Below are 20620 nucleotides of genomic sequence, written 5' to 3'. Positions count from 1 at the left end.
TTTTTTTTAAGATTTCATTTATTTATTCATGAGAGACACAGAGAGAGAGAGAGAGAGAGAGAGGAGGGAAAGGTAGAGACACAGGCAGAGGGAGAAGCAGGCTCCATGCAGTGAGCCTGATGTGGGACTTGATCTCGGAACTCCAGGATCACACCCTGGACCAAAGGCAGGAGCTAAACCGCTGAGCCACCCAGGGATCCCCTCTTCTTTTTTTTTTTAAGTTTATTTATTTATTAACTTAAGTAATCTCTATACCCAGCATGGGCCTCAAACTCAAAATGCCTAGATCAAGAATTGCTATCTCTTCTGACTAAGCCAGCCAGGTGCCCCATTTCATATTCCTTTCTTTAACCTCCTTTCTAGCTAATTCTCTTTTAGGTACTTTAAATATCACTTCTTTTATTAAATTCTAATATTACTGTAAGGCCAAAATTGTTTATACTAGATTACTTTAGAGTTGCTAATCTTTTATGTATTTTATGAAGTGCTTCTCCATCATATCTCAGACTAGAAACTCAGGCATTGCAAACTAATTTAGAATCTTCCATTCATTATATTGGTATCATGTTTCTAATCAGGTCACACCTTTCTTTTCTCATTTCATTCATTTGTCAAATAAGTATTTATTGAGCACTTCCTGTTTTCCAGACAGTATTATATAGCAGCAGACAAAACAGATAAGTCCTCTCTTCACATTACCTCCCTAGAATGTAAGTGAATGTACTTACATTCTAGGGAGAGGAAGAAAGCCATCCATCCATCAGTCAATAAATAGATGGATGGATAAAATTTATTTTATTTTATTTTATTTTATTTTGTTTTGTTTTGTTTTGTTTTGTTTTATTTTATTTTATTTTATTATTTTATTTTAAGATTTCATTTATTTTTATTCATGAGGGACACAGAAAGAGAGAGAGAGAGATAGGCAGAGGGAGAAGCAGGCTTTCTGCAGGGAGCCCAATGCAGGATTCGATCGCAGGATCCCGGGATCACAACGTGACCAAAGGCAGATCCTCAACCACTGAGCCACCAGGTCCTCTGATAAAATATATTTTAGATGTAGCAAGTGCTATGAAGAAAAGTAAGGAAAGTAGCGTAGAAAATATTGGGAAGTTGGAATTGCATTTTTGCATAGGGCTGTCAGGGTATGTTTCATTGAGAAGACGATATTTGGCCTGAAGGAAATGAAGGAGAGGGCCATCAGGTATCTGGAAAGGGGAGCATTCCAGGCAGAGGAAGGAAGCAGAAAGATCCTGAGGCAGGATCTTGGGATATCCAGGGAATATCCAAGAGGCTCTTATGTTGAAATAGAAGAAGCAAGGGAGAGAGAAATAGGAGGTGAGGAACAGAAGGAAAGGACAACAGAGGATACAGGCTAGGCCTCTGTGTAAGGGCTTAGGCTTTTTCTCTGGGTGAAATGGAAAACCGCTAAAGGCCTTTGAGTAGTAATATGACAGGGTCACTTTGGAAAGGTAGGTTGGCATGTGCATCAAAGGTGAATGTGATAAGTATAAACAGTATTGACTTAAAAAAAATTAACAGTATTGACTATATATATAAATTGTTAGTGTGATTTTCCATTTTTCTCTCCTTGAAGGTGATACTCATACCTTATGGGTTTGTGTTAGTAGTAAGTCCATTTCTTGAATAGTGTGTTTAGAACAGATAATACATTTTAAAATTGACTTTATCTAAGTAAAAGTCATTCATGTAAAGATGACTAGAGTAGCCCAGAAACTCACCTCCAGAGGACACTTAAAAGAACTGGAGACATCAATCCCAGAAAAAGAAACTCTCAGTGGAAACACACAGTCTTCAAATACCTAGAGCACTGTCAGAATTGGAAACTGATTCCAGTCCTGCCATTTATTAATTTGCGACCTTAGTCAGTTTATTTAAGATGACATTATGAAGGACTATGGTAGGAGTTTTAATGTCTCCATCTTTATAAATTGGGGTTATTATGTACCTAAACAGTAATTTTAAGGATATAATGGAAGTATGAAAAGGGTAGTAAATAATTAAATACCTGTTAAATAATAGGTGTACCATAAATAACTTTTTATTGTGTGACGTTGCCTTATTGGTAGCACCCTTGTTAGTTTTTTTTTTTTTTTTTTTTAAGATTTTATTTATTTGAGATGGAGAGAGAAAGAGCGCATGTTCATGCTTGAGTGGTAGGGGGTGGGGGGTAGAGAGAGAAGGCAAAGTAGGCTCCCCACTGAGTGGGGAGCCTGATGCAGGCGAGATCCCAGGACCTTGAGACCATGACCTGAGCCAAAGGCAGACGCTTAACCAACTGAGCCTCCCAGGCACCCCTAGTTAGTTTTAAAAAGGTGTGTATGGAGGGTGTCCATTGGCAACAATAGAATTTGTACCATTGACTTACTTTGATAGTACTCTGTGGTATAACCTTTTCTCCCATTTTATGCTTCTCTTACTGTTTTTTCTTATGCTTCCTTTTTGCTTTTAAGAGGGCTTCATCTAAAAAAAAAAAAAAAAAAAAAAAAAAAAAAAAAAAAAAAAAAAAAAAAAAAAAAAGAGGGCTTCATCTTTTACATCTCCTTTTCCTCTTCAGTAGAAACTTCTAAATTTTAAAAACAAGTATCAAGAAAAATACATAAGTTAAATAAGAAAACTTTAATCCTAACCTTAAAGTTGTAAATATATTTGTTTTCTTTGCAAATTCTGAAGCCTTTTTATTATGTTCTCTTTGAGTAATTTTCTTTTTGTTTGATCTGGTAGTTAGATATTCTCGTTCTTCAGAGATACTTCTCTTTCTCTTCCTTATTTTAAACTAACGGTTCTGGACCTACCTCAGTAGCTTTTGCTGCTTGTTGTTTTGTAATGTGGTTGCTTGGTTGGTTGGTTTGTTGGTTTATTTATGTATTTATTTATAAAAAAGATTTTATTTATTCATTAAAGACACAGAGGAGAGAGAGACCGAGACACAGGCAGAGGGAGAAGCATGTAATGTGGTATATTTATAAAAGCAACATTGCCACATTTCCCAAACACTCTTTCAATCCAGCTATGATTAACATTTTGGAGAAGTAATTCCTGTGATAAATTAGAAGCAGTATTAAATGTAAGGATTTTAAGAAAGTAAATAAATTTTTACTTGGAATATTAAAAATAAAATTAAATAAATTTTAAAAAGTGTAAGTGCATACTTCTAATGGGTGTATAATTATTTGTAAGTTATATACAAATACTGTTGTGAACCTATGTGTAAAGATTAATTTCTTATTTTTTAAGTAAAAATGAGATCAAAAAATAGAATTCTTATGTTTTCTTCTCACACCTTACTAGATTATCTTGCAGGGTCCTCGTGGTGTGTGAACTGCACTCTAGGGACCATTACCTTAGAGAACATAACAAGTACGTGCAGGAAAAATGCACAGAGAGACAGCTTTTGGTACAACAAAAGAACAAAAAAATTATAGTACCTATTCTGGTGTTGGTTGTTTTAGTTACTGCTGTTATCATTCACTGTGACTGATATCTAGAAATTGGAAGTTTATCCTTTATTCTTCCTTGCCCCTTATCCCTTGTATTAAATGAATTACACGTCCTCTTAATTCTTTCTTAATTTTTTTCATATCCGTCTTCCCTTCCAGCCTCACTCTGGGTTCTCATGATCTATTTAATTAGTTTAATATTCTAACTTTTCCTAAACTGATCTCCCAGTGGAAGTCTCTCACTGTTTCCTCAACACTTCTAGGTAATTAAAACCAATGCTTTTGCCTATTGCACACTGAGCCTTCATAAGCTGTATCTTATAATTCACCGGCTTTATGTCTTGTCACTTTACCTTATTTTTCTCTGTCATTACTGAACTACTTAGAGGTTTTGAAAAATACTGTGCTCTCTTGCCCTTCCTTTTGCTGCACAGACTCCTGCCTTTGCTTTGAAATAGTGTAGTTCTCCTTCCTGTCCTAGATGCTTCTCAGCTTTCAAGGTTCATCTCAGACACAACCTCTGTAATTCCTCTCGTCTGGCTTAAATGCTTCCAAGTACCCAGTGCTTACTTGGAGAAGAATGTCCTGTGATCATCAGGTCATGGAATGAAGGAAAAATCATTTGCCACAATGTAGCATTGTGGTTTTTGATTAGTACAGTTGAGATTTAGCTTTTCATTCTGTCATTTGCTACCCCAAAGACCTCAACTAAAATACTTAACCTTTCTAAATGTTTTCTTTTTGCATAATAATGCTATCTCATAGCACTGTTTTAAGTATTACATGAAATAACCCTTGTAAAACATTAAGCACTTTGATATTTACAGCAAATGTTGTCAGTAAATGCTACCTGTCTTTATTATCATTATGCTGATCATTGTTTGACAATAAAATAAGCTGCCTTGTGATGGAATCTCTGTCACTGTAGGTATTCATTTGGTGATTAAATGTATGTATTTCCTGGAAAAATAAAGGGATTCATCCTATCCAAAGTCTCATATCTTCCTCTCCTATCAAAATCTTTTTTTTTTTTAAGGTTTTATGTATTTATTTATTCATGAGAGACACAGAGGGAGAGGCAGACATGGGGAGAGGGAGAAGCAGGCCCCCTGCCGGGAGCCTGATGCAGGACTCAATCCCAGATCACAACCTGAGATGAAGGCAGTTGCTCAACCACTGGGCCCCCCAGGTGCCCCTCAAAACCTTTTAAAAGCCTGTACATGCCACCTTTAAGACATCATAGCCAAAAGGAGCCTCCCCTCTACAGTACTTTTATAATAATACACATCATGCTATTTATCATACATTGGTAAGCATACATTGTCATAAAATGGGAACCTTAAACAATCATCTAGTATAATGTATGACACATAGTGAGCATTGGTGAATGATCCTTCCTTTCCTTAATCCATTATTAGAACTTTATTCCATAGGTATTGAAAAGATACTGATGATTTTGAGTCCACGAGTGATTTGATCACAGCAGTGATTTACAAAGATTAATAGGACCATAAGTTGCAGGATGGTTTGGACTAGGGGTGCCTAAGGACAAAAACAAGAGTTAGATAACTAGTTCAATATTCGTACCTCATCTAACACTTTCCAGTTCATATTTGGGAAAGAATGTAGTAGAGTGGGAAGAACTCAGGCCTTATAGCTAGATCCTCTGATAAATGTAAATAAGGCCATCACAGGGATCCCTGGGTGGCGTAGCGGTTTAGCGCCTGCCCTTGGCCCAGGGCGCGATCCTGAAGACCCGGGATCAAATCCCACGTCGGGCATGGAGCCTGCTTCTCCCTCTACCTATGTCTCTGCCTCTCTCTCTCTCTCTCTCTCTGTGACTATCATAAATAAATAAAAATTAAAAAAAAAAATAAGGCCATCACAGTCTAGCAGTTCAAAATTTTTCTAGCAGGAGCAGGGAATTTCTAGTTGACATGTGTGTTTTTTTCTCCATTCTCCTTCCCCACTGTTCTACAAATATTTACACATACAGGATCAAAAGATGCAAATGAATTATACTTTTAAATATATATAGGAATTAATAAATCTAGTGACATACTGAATACCTTTATGTTCTGGGTCTCTCATACACATTATTTCATCTGATTTTTCACATTAACTGTTAAATGATCCTATTTCTATTTAACAGATTAGAAAAATGAAACTCAGAGGCTAAGTCATTCAGTACTTATAAGAGGTAAAAGAAAAGAAAAAGGTGGGTGGGGAGTAGAATGGATTTCTACAAACCAAGTCTACTGAATGTTAGTTTAATATTTTAATGTTTCATTCTACCCCTGCTGCAGTGGGATAACTGAATACATATTCCCATTTCAGTCAGATGTTAACCTGAAGGGTGGGTAAGGCAAGCGTAGTATCCATAGATTATCAGTATATGTCCATTTGGGCCTCAGTATTTATTATATATCTTTAAAATATATACAAATGTATATATACATTTGTATATATTTTAAAGATTTCATTTATTTTAGCGAGATGACACAAACAGGGAAAGGAAGAGAGAATCTTTTTTTTTTTTTTTTTTTAAGAGAGAGAGAATCTTAAGCCGACTCTGCTGAGTGCAGAGCCCAGTGCAGGCCACTGAGATCACGACCTGAGCCAAAATCAAGAGTCAGGTGCTTAACCAACTGAGCCACCCAGGCACCCCTGTTTCTATGTATTTATACATACACACACACACACACACACTCTCTCTCTCTCTCCTCCCTCTCCCAACTAACCTTTACAAAAAGAGGAAAAGATAAATCACTGTCAAAACTCTAGTGTTAGCCATAGTATTGGGAGTCTTTGGTGATCTCCATGCTCATAATTCTCAAATGTTTAGCTACTGGTTTTACACCTACCCTAAACCACTTAATCTAAATTATCAGCAGGAAATAAACCTCACTGTCCATTTCTTTAGCCCAAAGCTTCTCAACTTTGATGAGCCTTTAGATAACCTAGGGATCTGGTTAAAATGTAGATTCTAGTTGAGTGGGATTGGGATAGAACCTGGAATTTTGCTTTTTGAACTGCTGAGACGATGCTGACGTTGGGCTTGTGCCTTTGGCATACAGGCACAGAATTTTTATTTTTGTCCTAAATATGTAGTTATATAAAGTTGCAGTTATATACACACTATTTGTGTTCTCTGCTTTTTTTATACTTAGTTTTTAATCCTTATTTCCTGCATAGTTTTCATAATTATGATTTTTAATTACTATATAAACTAAGTTGTAACATTATTAGGAATTTACATCTATTTTTAGTTATTTTGCCATTCTAGATAATGCTTCATCAAATTCCTCTGGGCATACAGCTTTTTGCTGTTTAATTCCCTAAGATAAATTCTCAGGAGTAATTAGTAGGTCAAGGAGTAAGAATAACTTTCTTGTGTAGTAGGTACAGAGTTTCAGTTCTTCAGGATGAAGAGAGTTCTAGAGGTTGATGATGATGGCACAACAATGTGAATATGATGTCACTTAATGGTACACTTAAATATAGTTAAGATGGCAAATTTTATGCTGTATGTATTTTACCACAATTAAAAATGTTTTAAAATAAAAAGTTATACACCCCCCCCAAAAAAGAACGTCTTTGTATTTTGTTGCATAATAAATCATTTGGCCTTTTAGAAGCAATGACCAAATTACAGTGTCACCAACATGTTACTTCACTTGTAGCAGTATTCACTGTCCCAGGGTTTCTTGAAATTTTTGCTAAATGGTCTAAAGCAATAATTTAAGTTACCTTAATTCGCATTTTATTTCTACTTTAAATGTAAACATTTGCTTTTGTGAATTTTTTTGTACTATTTGTATTTTCCTCTTATGTGAAATTAATTCTTTCTATTAGGACCTTGATCATTTTCTTTAGACTTGGTACAGCCCTTTCCATAGTATGATGCAATATTTTAAGTAAATGTTTTTTCTAGTCTTTGTTGTCTTTTTAATTCAGATTTAAGAAATGAGTAATGTTACAATTTTACATCCTACAGGTAAACTATGGAAAAGTTTGTAATGACAGCAGAAAAGGATTGAAATTCACTGTCTCCTATGGCTGCAGTTCAGAATTTGTTTTTGTACCATATGGTAGCACCATTGCTGTTTATACAATTTACTCAGGAGAACAGATAACTATGCTTAAGGGACATTATAAAAGTGTTGACTGCTGTGTGTTCCAGTCTAATTTCCAGGTAAGAATGATCCTTAAAGGAATTGAAAATGTTCAGGTAGCTAGCTTGTCAGAGTAGTTGTATATGAAAGAGTAAATTGTGATTTCAGTCTGAGGAATTATACTTTTAATCCACATTTGAGCTAGGATTTCTTAAATAGAGGATTATACAGTATAGAGTTTTAGATAGTATAGAATATTTGTATGAATCAATATAATACTGTGCAACTTGACTGAGATAAATTCTTTCTTTTGCATATGGGCTTCATTTATTTACCAGATGAAAATCTCTAGCAAATTAAAATGATGTCTTGTAGTCAATATTTTGGGAAAAGTTGGAATACATGTGTCTAATCTCAAAGTACAGTTTTTGTTGATTTATGTATGTGCAAGTCTGTCTCATTTTGATTCCTCTCTGTTTTCTGCCAGTGGCTGATCAGTTTAATTTTGAGTGTTGTAACTTACATGATTTCTTAAATACTTACGGTTTTTGTTCGTTTGTTTGTTTTTTATAGAGGCACTTTGGGACTCTGTGACTATCCCACTCCTCGTTTTACCAACAGAGCAGATTATTTTTTTTTTCAGAGAATATTGGCACAAATTACCTCATGTATTCCTTTAAATAAATCTCTAATATAGCAAGACTGTTGGTATTTTCTGTATTTTGTAGGTAAAGAAAATGAGGCTCATAAGACTTAAATACTGATAGGATGAAAATTCCATATTATAAGAACTAGGAAGGAGTTCATCACCTGGTGAAGTTCTTTATCATTTATTCGTTAATGCTAATTACTTAATTTGTGTCTGATACTACAGTAAGATATACAGCGCTTATTTTTCAGCCAGCACACATCTGTATGGCAATAGCTATTATTAAAATATTCAAATACATATATTACTGTTTGTTAAATAGGTGTTGCACTACGGCCCTTAAGTGACCTGTAGCTTCACCCCCTTTTCTGAGGCTTCCTAGATTATACCTCAACCCAGGACCTAGGAGGGACCTTCTTGATCCTGCTCCCACTCTATGGCTATTACCTCTTCTGATTGGTCAGTATCCTGATGTACTAGTTGTTAAATATTTTTAGAATAACTTCTGGGCAAAGAAGACTAAAACATCAGAGAAGTGACATCATGTGGTTTGTACAGAGCGTGGTTATCTATTCAAAGAAATTCTTGAAATATTTCATCTCTTATGCAGAGTCACTCAGAGACACAGCCAAGATTTTAAACCAGATATCCCGACTATAAATTACTGCTTTCCACCAAATCAGAACTTTGTAACAGGTGTGCCGAGAGGAGATTAAAAGAATGCCAAGATACTGATTTCCATCGGTCCCTGGAATAGTTGAGACAAGCCAACCACAGCCAGAAACCTGAGCCAGTTGCCTCCTGACTAATACCAGATCTGTAGGTGCTACGTACTTGGATTTTGAATCACTGCACAACATCAGACAGCTTCCAACTCTTATCCCATTAGATCCATTATGATTTTTTTTTAAAGATTTTGTTTATTCATGAGAGACAGAGAGAGAGAGAGAGGCAGAGACATAGGCAGAGGGAGAAGGAGAAGCAGGCTCCATGCAGGGAGCCTGATGTGGGACCCAATCCCGGGTCTCCAGGATCACACCCTGGGCTGAAGGCAGCGCTAAACCACTGAGCCACCGGGGCTGCCCCCATTATGATTTTTAAAAAGGGAAAATAATTCTAAGTCTCAAAAGTGAAATAGAATAGTACTTTGCATCCACTTACCGGTAGAACCCTTTTCCAAATTAAATATTATATAGAATTCACAATCTGAAAACAAAATTGATAGTTATGGTAATTTTAAGTATAAAAATCTAACAAGATAACCTACCATAGAAATAAATAATGAAAAAAAAAGAAATAAATGATGATAATAATGGATTATAACCCACTGACTAAAATAGGGATCCATGAATCCATTCAGGTATAAGTAAATAAACTAATAAATTGTAAGTCTAATGAGGAGTGGGTTATTTACAGAGTCCCAAAGTGCGTCTCTACAAAACACTAATTATAAATGTAAAATGTGTAATTTTTCCTTGAAGAAGCCTGGCATACATCACTTTAATCAAATGATCAAAGTTAACATCCAGTTATGTGATATTCCTTCAGTGATAGTCGTGGCACAGATGCATCACCTGAGTTTAATCATGAAGAAATAGGAAAATTTGAAGGACATTCTACAAAATAACTGGTGTGTATCTTCAAATTGTCATGGTTCCAGATTGAAGGAAGTTAGGAGACATGGCAACTAAATGCAGCTGTATGATTTTAATCTGGACGCTTTTGCTGTAAAAGACATTTATTCAGAACAGTTTGTGAAACTTCAATGGAATTTAAGAATTAGCAATTAGCTGAAAGTAGTATATCATTGTGAATTTTTTTATTATGTTGGATGCACCATAATTGTATGAGAATGTCCTAGGTCAAAGGAAGTATACACTCAACCATTAAAGAGTAACAGGACTCATGATGTCAACTTATCAACTTAGTCTCCTATGTTGAAATTTTTAAAGTCTAATTTCCTAAATGAACACTTACACTTAACCCCAAGACTTTATTTATTATTTTTTTTTAAATTTTTATTTATTTATGATAGTCACAGAGAGAGAGAGAGGCAGAGACACAGGCAGAGGGAGAAGCAGGCTCCATGCACCAGGAGCCCGACATGGGATTTGATCCCGAGTCTCCAGGATCGCGCCCTGGGCCAAAGGCAGGCACCAAACCGCTGCGCCACCCAGGGATCCAACCCCAAGACTTTAATACTCAATTCAGAACCCTCCATTTACCTGAAGTCCTTATTAGTTGTTGTAATTTAAGTGCTGTCTCTTGTAAGTTCTCTTTGTTGAACGTCTGCAGAATTTCCTTTGTCCCCATCAGTGTGGCAATACTTAACCATAAATTGCCTTGTAAGCTTGTCTGACCAAGCTGTCTTGGAGGTAGGTGTGTAGGTGTGTGTGTGTGTGTGTGTATCTTAAGAAATTCAATTACTCAAATGCACTGAACATTTGAAAATATCTTTGCATCATCCACAGTTAGCATAACTATATATTCAACATTAAACAATACAGTCTATAGAATTTTGTTCCCTACAGAAACTTTGATAATGTATAACTAAATCAAGTTTACTTTAATATTTTTATATCTATGTTTCCTATAAATAACTTTATAATCTTAATTCCCCTTTATCTAGAACTCTTTTTTTAAAAAAAAATACTAATTGTACCATACTTCAAACTTTTTGAGATGAACAATAATAAAAAATAAATAATTGCAAAGCAGAGCAAGAAAAACATTCACTATTAGAAATGTTTGGGGGCTCCTGGGTGGCTCAGTCAGCTCAACTCTTGATCTGGGCTCAGGTCTTAATCTCAGGGTTGTACATTGAAGCCCCATGTTGAACATGTTGAAAAAAAAATATTTGTGTAGAAATACAGAAATAAATTTGTGTAAAAAAACTACTTAGTCATTCAGAGTTTTATAACCACTTAACATTTTGCTGGTTTTTTCTTCTTTTTTCTTTTTAGACCTTTTTCCATTACATAACTTTTTTTTTTTTTTAACCTAGGATTTTACATCCTGCTTTTTTCCCTTCGCATGATGACTTTGATTTATAGCCTTCTCTTTTCTCTTGACAATGAATATTTTCCCATATCATTAAATATTCTTTAAAAACAAATTTAATCGTTATCTTATGCTGTGAATGGCACATAAATTTACATGTAAATCATTATCCTCCTTTTGGACAATTATTTCCATATTTTGTTATTTTAAATATAAGACTGCTGATATCCTTGAATTTCATGTCTTTGGCATGATTTAGGAATGTTTACAAAAACTTTTGACCTGTATTGAGATTCTATTCTGTAAAAAGATTATACCAATTTTTATACCCTTTTTATGTGAGAGTATCTATTTCACTGACCCATAGGAATGTTTTTAATACTAGACAGTATAACATATTCCTTAAGTTTTATTGAGGACAGAAATGAACATTGTTCATCTGTGTGTAAACAGCATATTCATAAAGACTTTGACATAGATTGTGCATCAACCCAAGCTTCCCCTTATTAAATAAACTTCTCAGTAGGCATGGCATATGGGTCTTAATGCTCTTCTGTTGAATAGCAGCCAGTTAGACAGCTGTGAGCTAAATAATATTTTTTGTGAAGTTCTGGCCTATTTTAGCTAGAAATTAATGTTTTCTTTATTGATGTCTTTATTACAACTCAGTTATTGACAGAGAAGGACAGACTCTTGATCCCATTTTTTTCTCTGCTCTGACATTTAAATTAAATGGATACCATGATTAATTTAAAAAAACCACTAAGTTGTTGAATCTTTCTTTAAAACTTTCAGGTTAGCAAGCTCTGATATATCCTAATGATATTTTAAAATACAAAACAAAACTTTACTGCATCTTAAACAAGCAAACAAAAAGCATCAGCTCAGTTTCTTTGGGGAATAGAAATAGAATTAATCTAATTGATCTAGCCTAAGAATTAGTCCTTTAAATGCTGTATTCATTTCAAACTGACATCAGCTTTAAATTGACCCACAATCACATCTCTATTTTCTGTGTTATAGGAACTTTATAGTGGCAGCAGAGACTGCAATATACTTGCTTGGGTACCATCCTTATATGAACCAGTTCCAGATGATGATGAGGTAAATATTACTTAAACAAATTATATAGTGACTTCTAAATCATAAAGAAAATAGTTTTATTAATGTACTTCATATGAGACCTTTTTTTTTTTTCAAAGATTTTATTTATTCATTTGAGAGAGAGAAAGAGAGAGCACTAGTGGTGGAGTACAGAGAGGGAGAGGGAGACCCCACTGAGCAGGGAGCCTGATTCACGGCTTGATCCCAGGACTCAGAGATCATGACTTGAGCTGGAGGCAGACGCTTAACTATCTGAGCAAACCATCAGGCACCCCATGAGAGAGACTTTTAAAACATGTCTTGCTGTTTCCATATTTTGAAAATAATTTGCCTGTTATAACACATTTGGAAAATCCAGAAAAATATTGAAAGAACAACATAAATTTTTAAAGTTGAATTACTTTTTTTTTTAATTTTTATTTATTTATGATAATCACAGAGAGAGAGAGAGAGAGGCAGAGACATAGGCAGAGGAAGAAGCAGGCTCCATGCACCGGGAGCCCGACATGGGATTCGATTCCGGGTCTCCAGGATCGCGCCCTGGGCCAAAGGCGCCAAACCGCTGCGCCACCCAGGGATCCCAAGTTGAATTACTATTAACACTTTAATTTACTTCATGTTTTTTCTTATGTATATATGGTTGTTTAAACATAGTTAATATATGCTGAGACACATAACTTGGCATCCTACTTTATTAACTTAATAAATTTTTTTCACTGGTTTAATAATTTTGTAAATTTGTTTTTAACAACATAGCATGCTATCATTTATGTATCACAATTTAGTTAAATATATACCTATTTGGAGACATTTCTTTTGATTACTATAACCAAATCAAGGTAAATACCTGTTTATAAGTTGTTTATGTTTCTGATTGCTTATTTGGATAGATTCCTAGAAGTAGATTTTATCCCTTGAATTGTCATGTCTGACATATCTAAGGTTTTTATTCACACTCTCAAATTTTACCAATTTACATTCCTACCAGCAGTCTGTTAGTGCCTATCTTAGAGCATAAATTGATACAAATATGACCTATGGCAATGGGAATAAAGAGCCTTAAAAATGTGGTAGGTAAACAAAGATGAGTAAGACATGCCCCCTGGCCTTAAGTAGTAGCCTCTATATTTTTTTTTACTTCTATGTTACACTGTCTAAAGGTGCTATCATTCCCACCAAAAATTATTTTACTAAACACTGTTAATCATCCCTGTTTATCTTAATTTCTAGGATATGAAAAGTCAAATGTCTAAAACCCAATGTTTATATATAATGTTTTAAAGTTGGAAATAAAATAATGCAGTTAGAAACACAAGTTAATCTTACCCAAGTCTTGGTATAAAAATGAGTTAATCTCACCCAAGTCTTGGTATAAAACAAAGCATCTTAAATGGAGATAAAAAGTATTAGTAGAGCAAGTTTAAAATTCTAAAAACATTTCTCACGTATTTAGTTCCTTTGTGAAAACATGACTGTCCAAAACCACATAGAAATGAGTTTTTATGGGGGTGGTTGGTACCGTTTAGCAGTTATGACAAAATCTATTTCATACCTACATTCGCAACTGCTGTGATTTACTATAGTATAAAGCCTATCACTTACTTTCTTTTGCCCCAATCCAAATAAAAGAGAGAAAAAACACAGTGGTAAATTTTCAAGCAGCTAGCCAACCGCTGTATGAAGATTTTCAGATTTCATCATATGTCTAATTTAGTTTATTATGGTTTTGATTAGTTTTAGTGTACAGCTGCTTTAAATGATTGAATATATTCTTTTATAGAAAGCTTAGTATGAAAAAAAAAAAAGAAAGCTTAGTATGGCCAAATACCTCGGCTCAGCCATTTTTTTGCATTATTTAATTACTGTGTCCTCCTGTTTAGGAATTATTATATGCAGTAAATCCAAGTTAAAACTATAAAAAAAGAAACCCCCCAAAAAGAGAAAATACCAGTCGAGTCTATGTTAGAAGGTAAAGCAATAACTTACCAAATGAAAACAATAAAAATAAAAGTAAATCTATGATTTACATATGGAAAAAGGATAGAGAAAAACTAAATTGCTTAACTTATATAGTCTGTAACTGATACTTTATTTTGTACAATGTTGTTACAGTCATAGTTTGAGCTTCTCATCTAGAAGAATTTTTGCAAATGGGAAATTAAACTGAACAAGTAGAAAAGCAAATAGAGATATGCAAAAAACAAGTTAGCTTTATATTTAAATTTTAGAGCTAAAAAACCTTATATTTTAAAATATACTGTTTATACACCACTTTAAGATAGCATCATTTTCATAAAATGGTATGTGCTAAAATTTTCACAAAACTGTAGTTTGAAAGATTCCTGTGAATGTAGGTAGAACATGAATGTGATCATGGTATAGATCTGAGGAGAGAAGTCTATCTGCACCAGACCCTACTCTTTGCATGCATGTACATTTACTATTTAACTCATATTTAAAAGTGTTTTTCTCTCACTTGTCAAATAAATGATGCTGCAGTTTCCCAGAAATAACACACTTAAAACAAAACATGCACATTTATATACACTTATTCAGTCTTCAGTTTCAGATAAACTAAATAATAATCATAATGGTAACTGGGTTTGAATCCCTGTTCTGCCATCCTTTATGGACTGAGGACAAGTTTATGATATCTCCAAATATCAGAACCGTCAAGCTAAATTGTTCTTTAGTCTCCTTTCAAATCCACCATTGAGATAAGATTACTTCCCCATCAACCAAAATATAATCTTTTAGTGGTATTTCCTCTGGTATCCAAGACAGAGGGGGAATTTAGTTCTACTTTAAGAAATTGAAGGGCATTGAGTGATAAGAAAAAGTTTTATGGTCTTTAGCATAAATCTATGTATTCCTTAATTGGCAGTCTGTTTTATTATTATTCTGAGGACTCTGCCTTCCTTTTCCCCTCTTTTCCTAAAACTTGGTCATGGTCAAGGCGAGCCTATATAACTCTAATCATTTTTTCCTTCCTAAATCTATAGGGCAGCTACATTATAGTTTAAATCTGACCTGTCACCAAGAATCATACTTTATTTTGATAGTCACACAATACATAGCTGTTTTATTTATCACTGGGTAGATACGTACAGTTGACCCTTAAAAATGAAGAGGGTTGGGATGCTGACACCTACCCCCATGCAATCAAAAATCTTTGTGTAATTTTCAACTCCTCTGTAACTACTCATAGTCTACTATTGACAGGAAGCCTTACCCATAACATAGCCAATTAACATCTATTCTGTATATGTGTCATGTACTGTATTTTATAATAAATTTTTTATAATAAATAATAAAGTAAGCTAGAGAAAAGAAATGTTATTAAAATCATAAGGAAAAGAAAATAAATTTATAATACCGTACTATATTTATCAAAAAAAAGAAATTGCATATAAGTGGATCCATGTAGTTCAAAGCCCTGTTTGAGGCCAGCTGTAATCATTTGCCAACACAGACAGCCCTATATTGCGCCCGTAGAGACTTTCCAATAATACCAGTAAGAAATTTAGAATATACCAAGATGTATATGTGGTAGATATGAGGGTTGGTTTTGTTCTTCCATTATTTGGACTTGAACTAGATCCCTTCTAAATCATGCTTCTCTATCTCCATAACATTTACAACTGTCTGTCAATAGAACAGGCAGCCTGGTGAGGTTCAAGCATAAAAAGGATGTCCACTAGGAGGAGTCGTTATGGAGAAAAGTAATAGATGGTAGTTAAACTTCATCAATGGGTCTCAAACAGTAATGTGGGTACTACATCCATATACAACATTCTTACTATAGCTTTTAATTACAAGTAGGTTTTATTTGTGATTTTTTTAGCAATAAAATCTAACTGTAAGAATAGTACTATAATGCATTTATATTGTTATCCTTTATTACTATAAACACTAAAATTTATAGTATTTGTGTATTAGTATAGTATTTATCAAAATTTATGAATATTTCATTTCAATTTTCACAATCTTGATTTATTTACTCATAACAATAATTTACAATAAAATATAATTTTGCTTTTCTCTTGAGTTTTCAAATGAAATTTAAATGTTTAATATTGGACTTCCAGGGAAGCCCCAGTGGCTCAGCGGTTTAGCCCCTCCTTCAGCCCAGGGTGTGATCCTGGAGACCCAGGATCGAGTCCTTTGTTGGGCTCCCTGCCTGGAGCCTGCTTCTCCCTCTGCCTGTGTCTCTGCCTCTCTCTCTCTCTCTCTGTCTGTCATGAATAAATAAATAAAATCTTAAAAAAAAATAATGATTGGACTTCCATAGTGAAGTTAGGAAGCGTGACCTTTGTGTGGCTTATCCACTGAGGGACATTTTTGAGAGATTTCTAAGGCAGAGTTAAAGGCTTCTAAAGGTAGAGTAGGAGAGAGGACTCACCTAATCCCCAGGGACAAAACATCTTTATTTATTTTTTTAGTTTGAATTCCAGTATAATTAACATACAGTGTTATGGTAGTTTTAGGTGAACAGTATAGTGATTCAGTAATTCTGTGCATTACTCAGTACTCAGCAGATGGTGTACTTTAATCCCCTTCACCTATTTCACCCGTGTTCATCCCAACCCTATAACCATCAGTTTGTTCTCTATGGTTAAGAAATACACATCTTTCAATAAACTCTCACTAAATAACCTAATTTAGTAGTTAAATTATAAACCCAGGAAGACAGGAAATTCAGTAAACATTTGGATGAAAAAATAAACTTTAGTATGGTACAAAAAATCAGTAGACTGCTAGAAAGAAGTGAATAATTAGCTGAGGTTTGGTAATAGTTTTTTTTTTAATCTGGACATTTGAGATATCATAGAATTTGGTTTGTACAACTAAGTGATGATAGTCAACATTAAGTTTAATAATGGTGCCAGTAGTGGGCATTAGGCTTAAGTGATAGATTCTGATCTGTAGCTTTAACAGCCATGAAGAATACTTAAATTATTATGTCTTTTTCCAACTATCCTGGATGATATTGGGGAATTTACTAGAAGTTCACACTTTCTCTTACTGTTACCACTGTTTAAATTTTAAGATTCTAAGTCATATCAAAAAGCAGTGAACATGCATAGACATGTTAAGGGGTTCCTCTTAACATAAAACATTGCTGTGTAGTGTAAAAGGCAGTACCTAAGATAATAAAGGAGTACTTTTGATGCTAATACGTTGTTGGATTTGAGGTCTGAACACACTTGTAGTAAATGTAAAAGCTTAGAATAAGAAGCAAACCTGGCTCATAATGACCAGATACTCAAAAAAATGAGTCCATCTTTAAAGTCCTTTAGTCATTTGCCAGAGAATAAGAAGGTAGCCATCCAAAAAGTTTTCTCAGAAAGTAAATTGATTTGAAATGCCACAGATCATTAAAATTCCTCAAGTTGCTGATTATTTTTATTAGGGGGGGGCTCTAAAGTTGTAAGAATACTGTGATGTTTTGTTGTTTTAAATAAACACCATCCAAATGCATGATATCTTTCAAAGAAATCTCCCTGGAAAACCTATGAGCTAATGACAAACCTGTTACCAGTTTTGACGAATTATTCATGCACTTGAGAACTGTCTTACCAGCTATGAAAAAAATAAGTAAATCTCAGTACTTAATGACCCATATTAGTTTTTGGACCAAAAATGGTGTTACTCAGTTTGATTGAACACTTTATCCCCACATATGGTGTTTGTGTATTTGTAAAGTCTGGTCCATCGAAACAATAAAAAGTTGCCAACATTAATATCTTGGGCTGTCAGGTCAGATTATAGACCTGAGTCCAATCTTAGCCACATGTATGTTAATGTGCAACCTTCTCCAGATAATTCATCAGTGTTGCAGAAATGCCATAAGCAATAGCAACATCATAGCGTGTGCACGCACACAAGTGTGTGTGTGTGTGTGTGTGTGTGTGTGTGTATGTAGATGAATTTATATATACGTTTTGAGGTAATAACTTTGAAGGAAATATTGGTAATTTAGATAAATTCTGGCTTGTCTATTTAAAATGAAGTTACATTGCCTTACATTGTATGTGGGATATTACGTTACTTTAACTTTGAATTAACAATTATTATTTTCAAAATAATGTAATTGCTCTTCATTTGATATGTAACTATATTGTGAACCTAAAATTATGAGTTAAAACAATCAAATTTTCCTTTTTTCTTTTTTAGCCTACAACCAAATCACAGTTAAATCCAGCATTTGAAGACGCATGGAGTAGCAGTGATGAGGAAGGATGACTCTCAATCCTGAGTACTTTTGTGTCTCTATTGATGAAACTTTTTGTTTTGTTTGAAAGATTTTATTTATTTGAGAGAGAGAGACAAAGATAGCAAAGGAGAGAGCAGGAGCTGGAGGAGAGGGAGAATCAGGCTCCCCGGCTGAGCAGGGGCTTGATCCCTGGACCCTGGGATCATGGCCTGAGCTGAAGGCCACCCAAGTGCCCCTGTATTGATGAAATTTTTAAAATAGGACTGTTTTTGTTGCTATTGTTTTCCTCCTATATGGTGACAGCTAAATTAGCCCTGAATTTGGGTGATTTTTTCACCCATATTTTAAAGTGAGGGTAGTATTTGCATGAAATCCTGAAGCCAACTTTTATGTAGTTTATATAATCAAAACGTATTTCCTTGATCCCTGTTGCTATGGCCTGGGGCAGCCCTTGTTGTTATAGTATACTCTCTATACTGAATCCTCTCTGTTGAGACACATCCTGGCAATCCCCAGGCCCTCATGTGGGACTTTGAGCACATTGTGTGAAGTATAAGATGCAGTGTCAGAGGATGAGCAAGTAAAGATTATCAGCACTGATTTTCTCCTACTAACTGTACCATCACCTTGTTCATTTTCACTTCCAATGATGCTTTTACTGCAGACAATCATAACAAAAATGATAGTTGAAAAGTTAACATCCAGTTCTTTAATCTTTTTTTTTCATACATTCAGTTTTTACAACGATTTCATTTAATCAACCATTGTATAGCTTTTAGTTAAATATTTTTGGACTCAGTCCAAAAAGTATGCATCACAGAAGGTTTTTAACTTGGAGGAAATCCCATGTTTCCTTTATTTTAATGTACACCTTGTACTCATGCTTGAACTCCCTTTCTGTGAATCTCATTAAGCGTGACCAAGTCCTGTTTCATTCATTAAAGCAGGAAATGCCCTGGTGGGAAATCTGGCTCAACATGAAATATTGTCATAAAATTTTTATTTTCTATTCTTCTTTTGTTTGATTCTTCTTTTGTAATAACCCACAAGTGATTATCATGAAGTTAATCTTACTCTCCTTGTTTCTGATTCTTAACAGCAGGAGACTAGGAAAAGGGGTTTTTATAGCTTGAATAACAATTGTACAGTCATTGAGTTTTTAAGTGTGGATTAGGCCTCATATCAGACCTTCCTGGCCAAATGTTTAACATATATTTACTTTATAGTTGATTTTCTCAAGCTCTGACCATTATACTATCACTTTTCCTCCTCTTGGAAAGAGGATGGTGAGGATGCTTATGACTTTGAGAATGTTATTGAAACTGGAAATGTTTTTTTAAACTTAAAAAGAAGTCTTCCGGGGGGATCCCTGGGTGGCTCAGAGGTTTAGCGCCTGCCTTCGGCCCAGGACATGATCCTGGAGTCCCAGGATTTAGTCCCACATTGGGCTCCCTGCATGGAACCTGCTTCTCCCTCTGCCTGTGTCTCTGCCTCTCTCTCTCTCTCTCTCTGTCTCTCATGAATAAATAAAATATTTTTAAAAAAGGTCTTCCTTTAAGCTGCAAATGACTATATTTCTTCTTTCTAGTTATATAAATATATATAGTGATTGTAAATAATTCAAATAACATTAAAGCTTACAATAGTCACTTGAAATCATATCACCCTAAGGTAACTGCTGCTATCATTTTGGTGGCCATTCTTCCATGCATCTTTTTATGGCACATATATAATTTTACATAATAGGATGTTTGGCATGCTGCTGCTGTCATGAAAATTCCTCTCCCCCCACATCAGCACCTCCCGCCCCATCCGACAATCCACATTACTAACCACATATGCAACAATCCACATTATTAACCAAGTATGTATTCCTTCACATTACAATCCTATATGGACCTACGTAGATGTCGATGGAGAAGTATTTTTATTTTGCAAATATGAGATATATCCAGTTCTTTCTTGATTTTTTTTCCAGTTATAGTTCATAGGAATCTCTGTCATTTGGTATAAGTGTGCTGTCTATACTTTTATTTTTGTATTCTTGATACTCTGGCCTTTGGAGTCTTGATCA

At 34.6% G+C, this 20620-nt stretch overlaps 1 protein-coding gene across 8 annotated transcripts in view; it reads left to right on the top strand.

The window, feature by feature from the left end:
• The window catches only part of ERCC8 (ERCC excision repair 8, CSA ubiquitin ligase complex subunit), a 57185-nt gene extending 37073 nt beyond the window's left edge, over nt 1-20112 (top strand). For 7 of the 8 annotated variants that reach the window (XM_072826584.1, XM_072826579.1, XM_072826580.1 and 4 more), the window contains 3 exons: nt 7459-7656; nt 12249-12329; nt 18507-20112. In XM_072826584.1, the coding sequence (XP_072682685.1) occupies nt 7459-7656; nt 12249-12329; nt 18507-18575 (348 nt within the window). In that variant the 3' untranslated portion in view covers nt 18576-20112. Of the gene's footprint in view, nt 1-7458; nt 7657-8149; nt 8285-12248; nt 12330-18506 lie in introns of those variants that run through there. The other variant, XM_072826585.1, reaches the window with a different exon arrangement.
• Nucleotides 20113-20620: the final 508 nt, after the last annotated feature.

The sequence above is a fragment of the Canis lupus genome, chromosome 5 (genome assembly GCF_048164855.1).
Source record: "Canis lupus baileyi chromosome 5, mCanLup2.hap1, whole genome shotgun sequence".
Lineage (NCBI taxonomy): Eukaryota > Metazoa > Chordata > Mammalia > Carnivora > Canidae > Canis > Canis lupus.
Note: the sequence above shows the minus strand (reverse complement) of the source record. Positions and strands in the feature narration are given on the sequence as shown.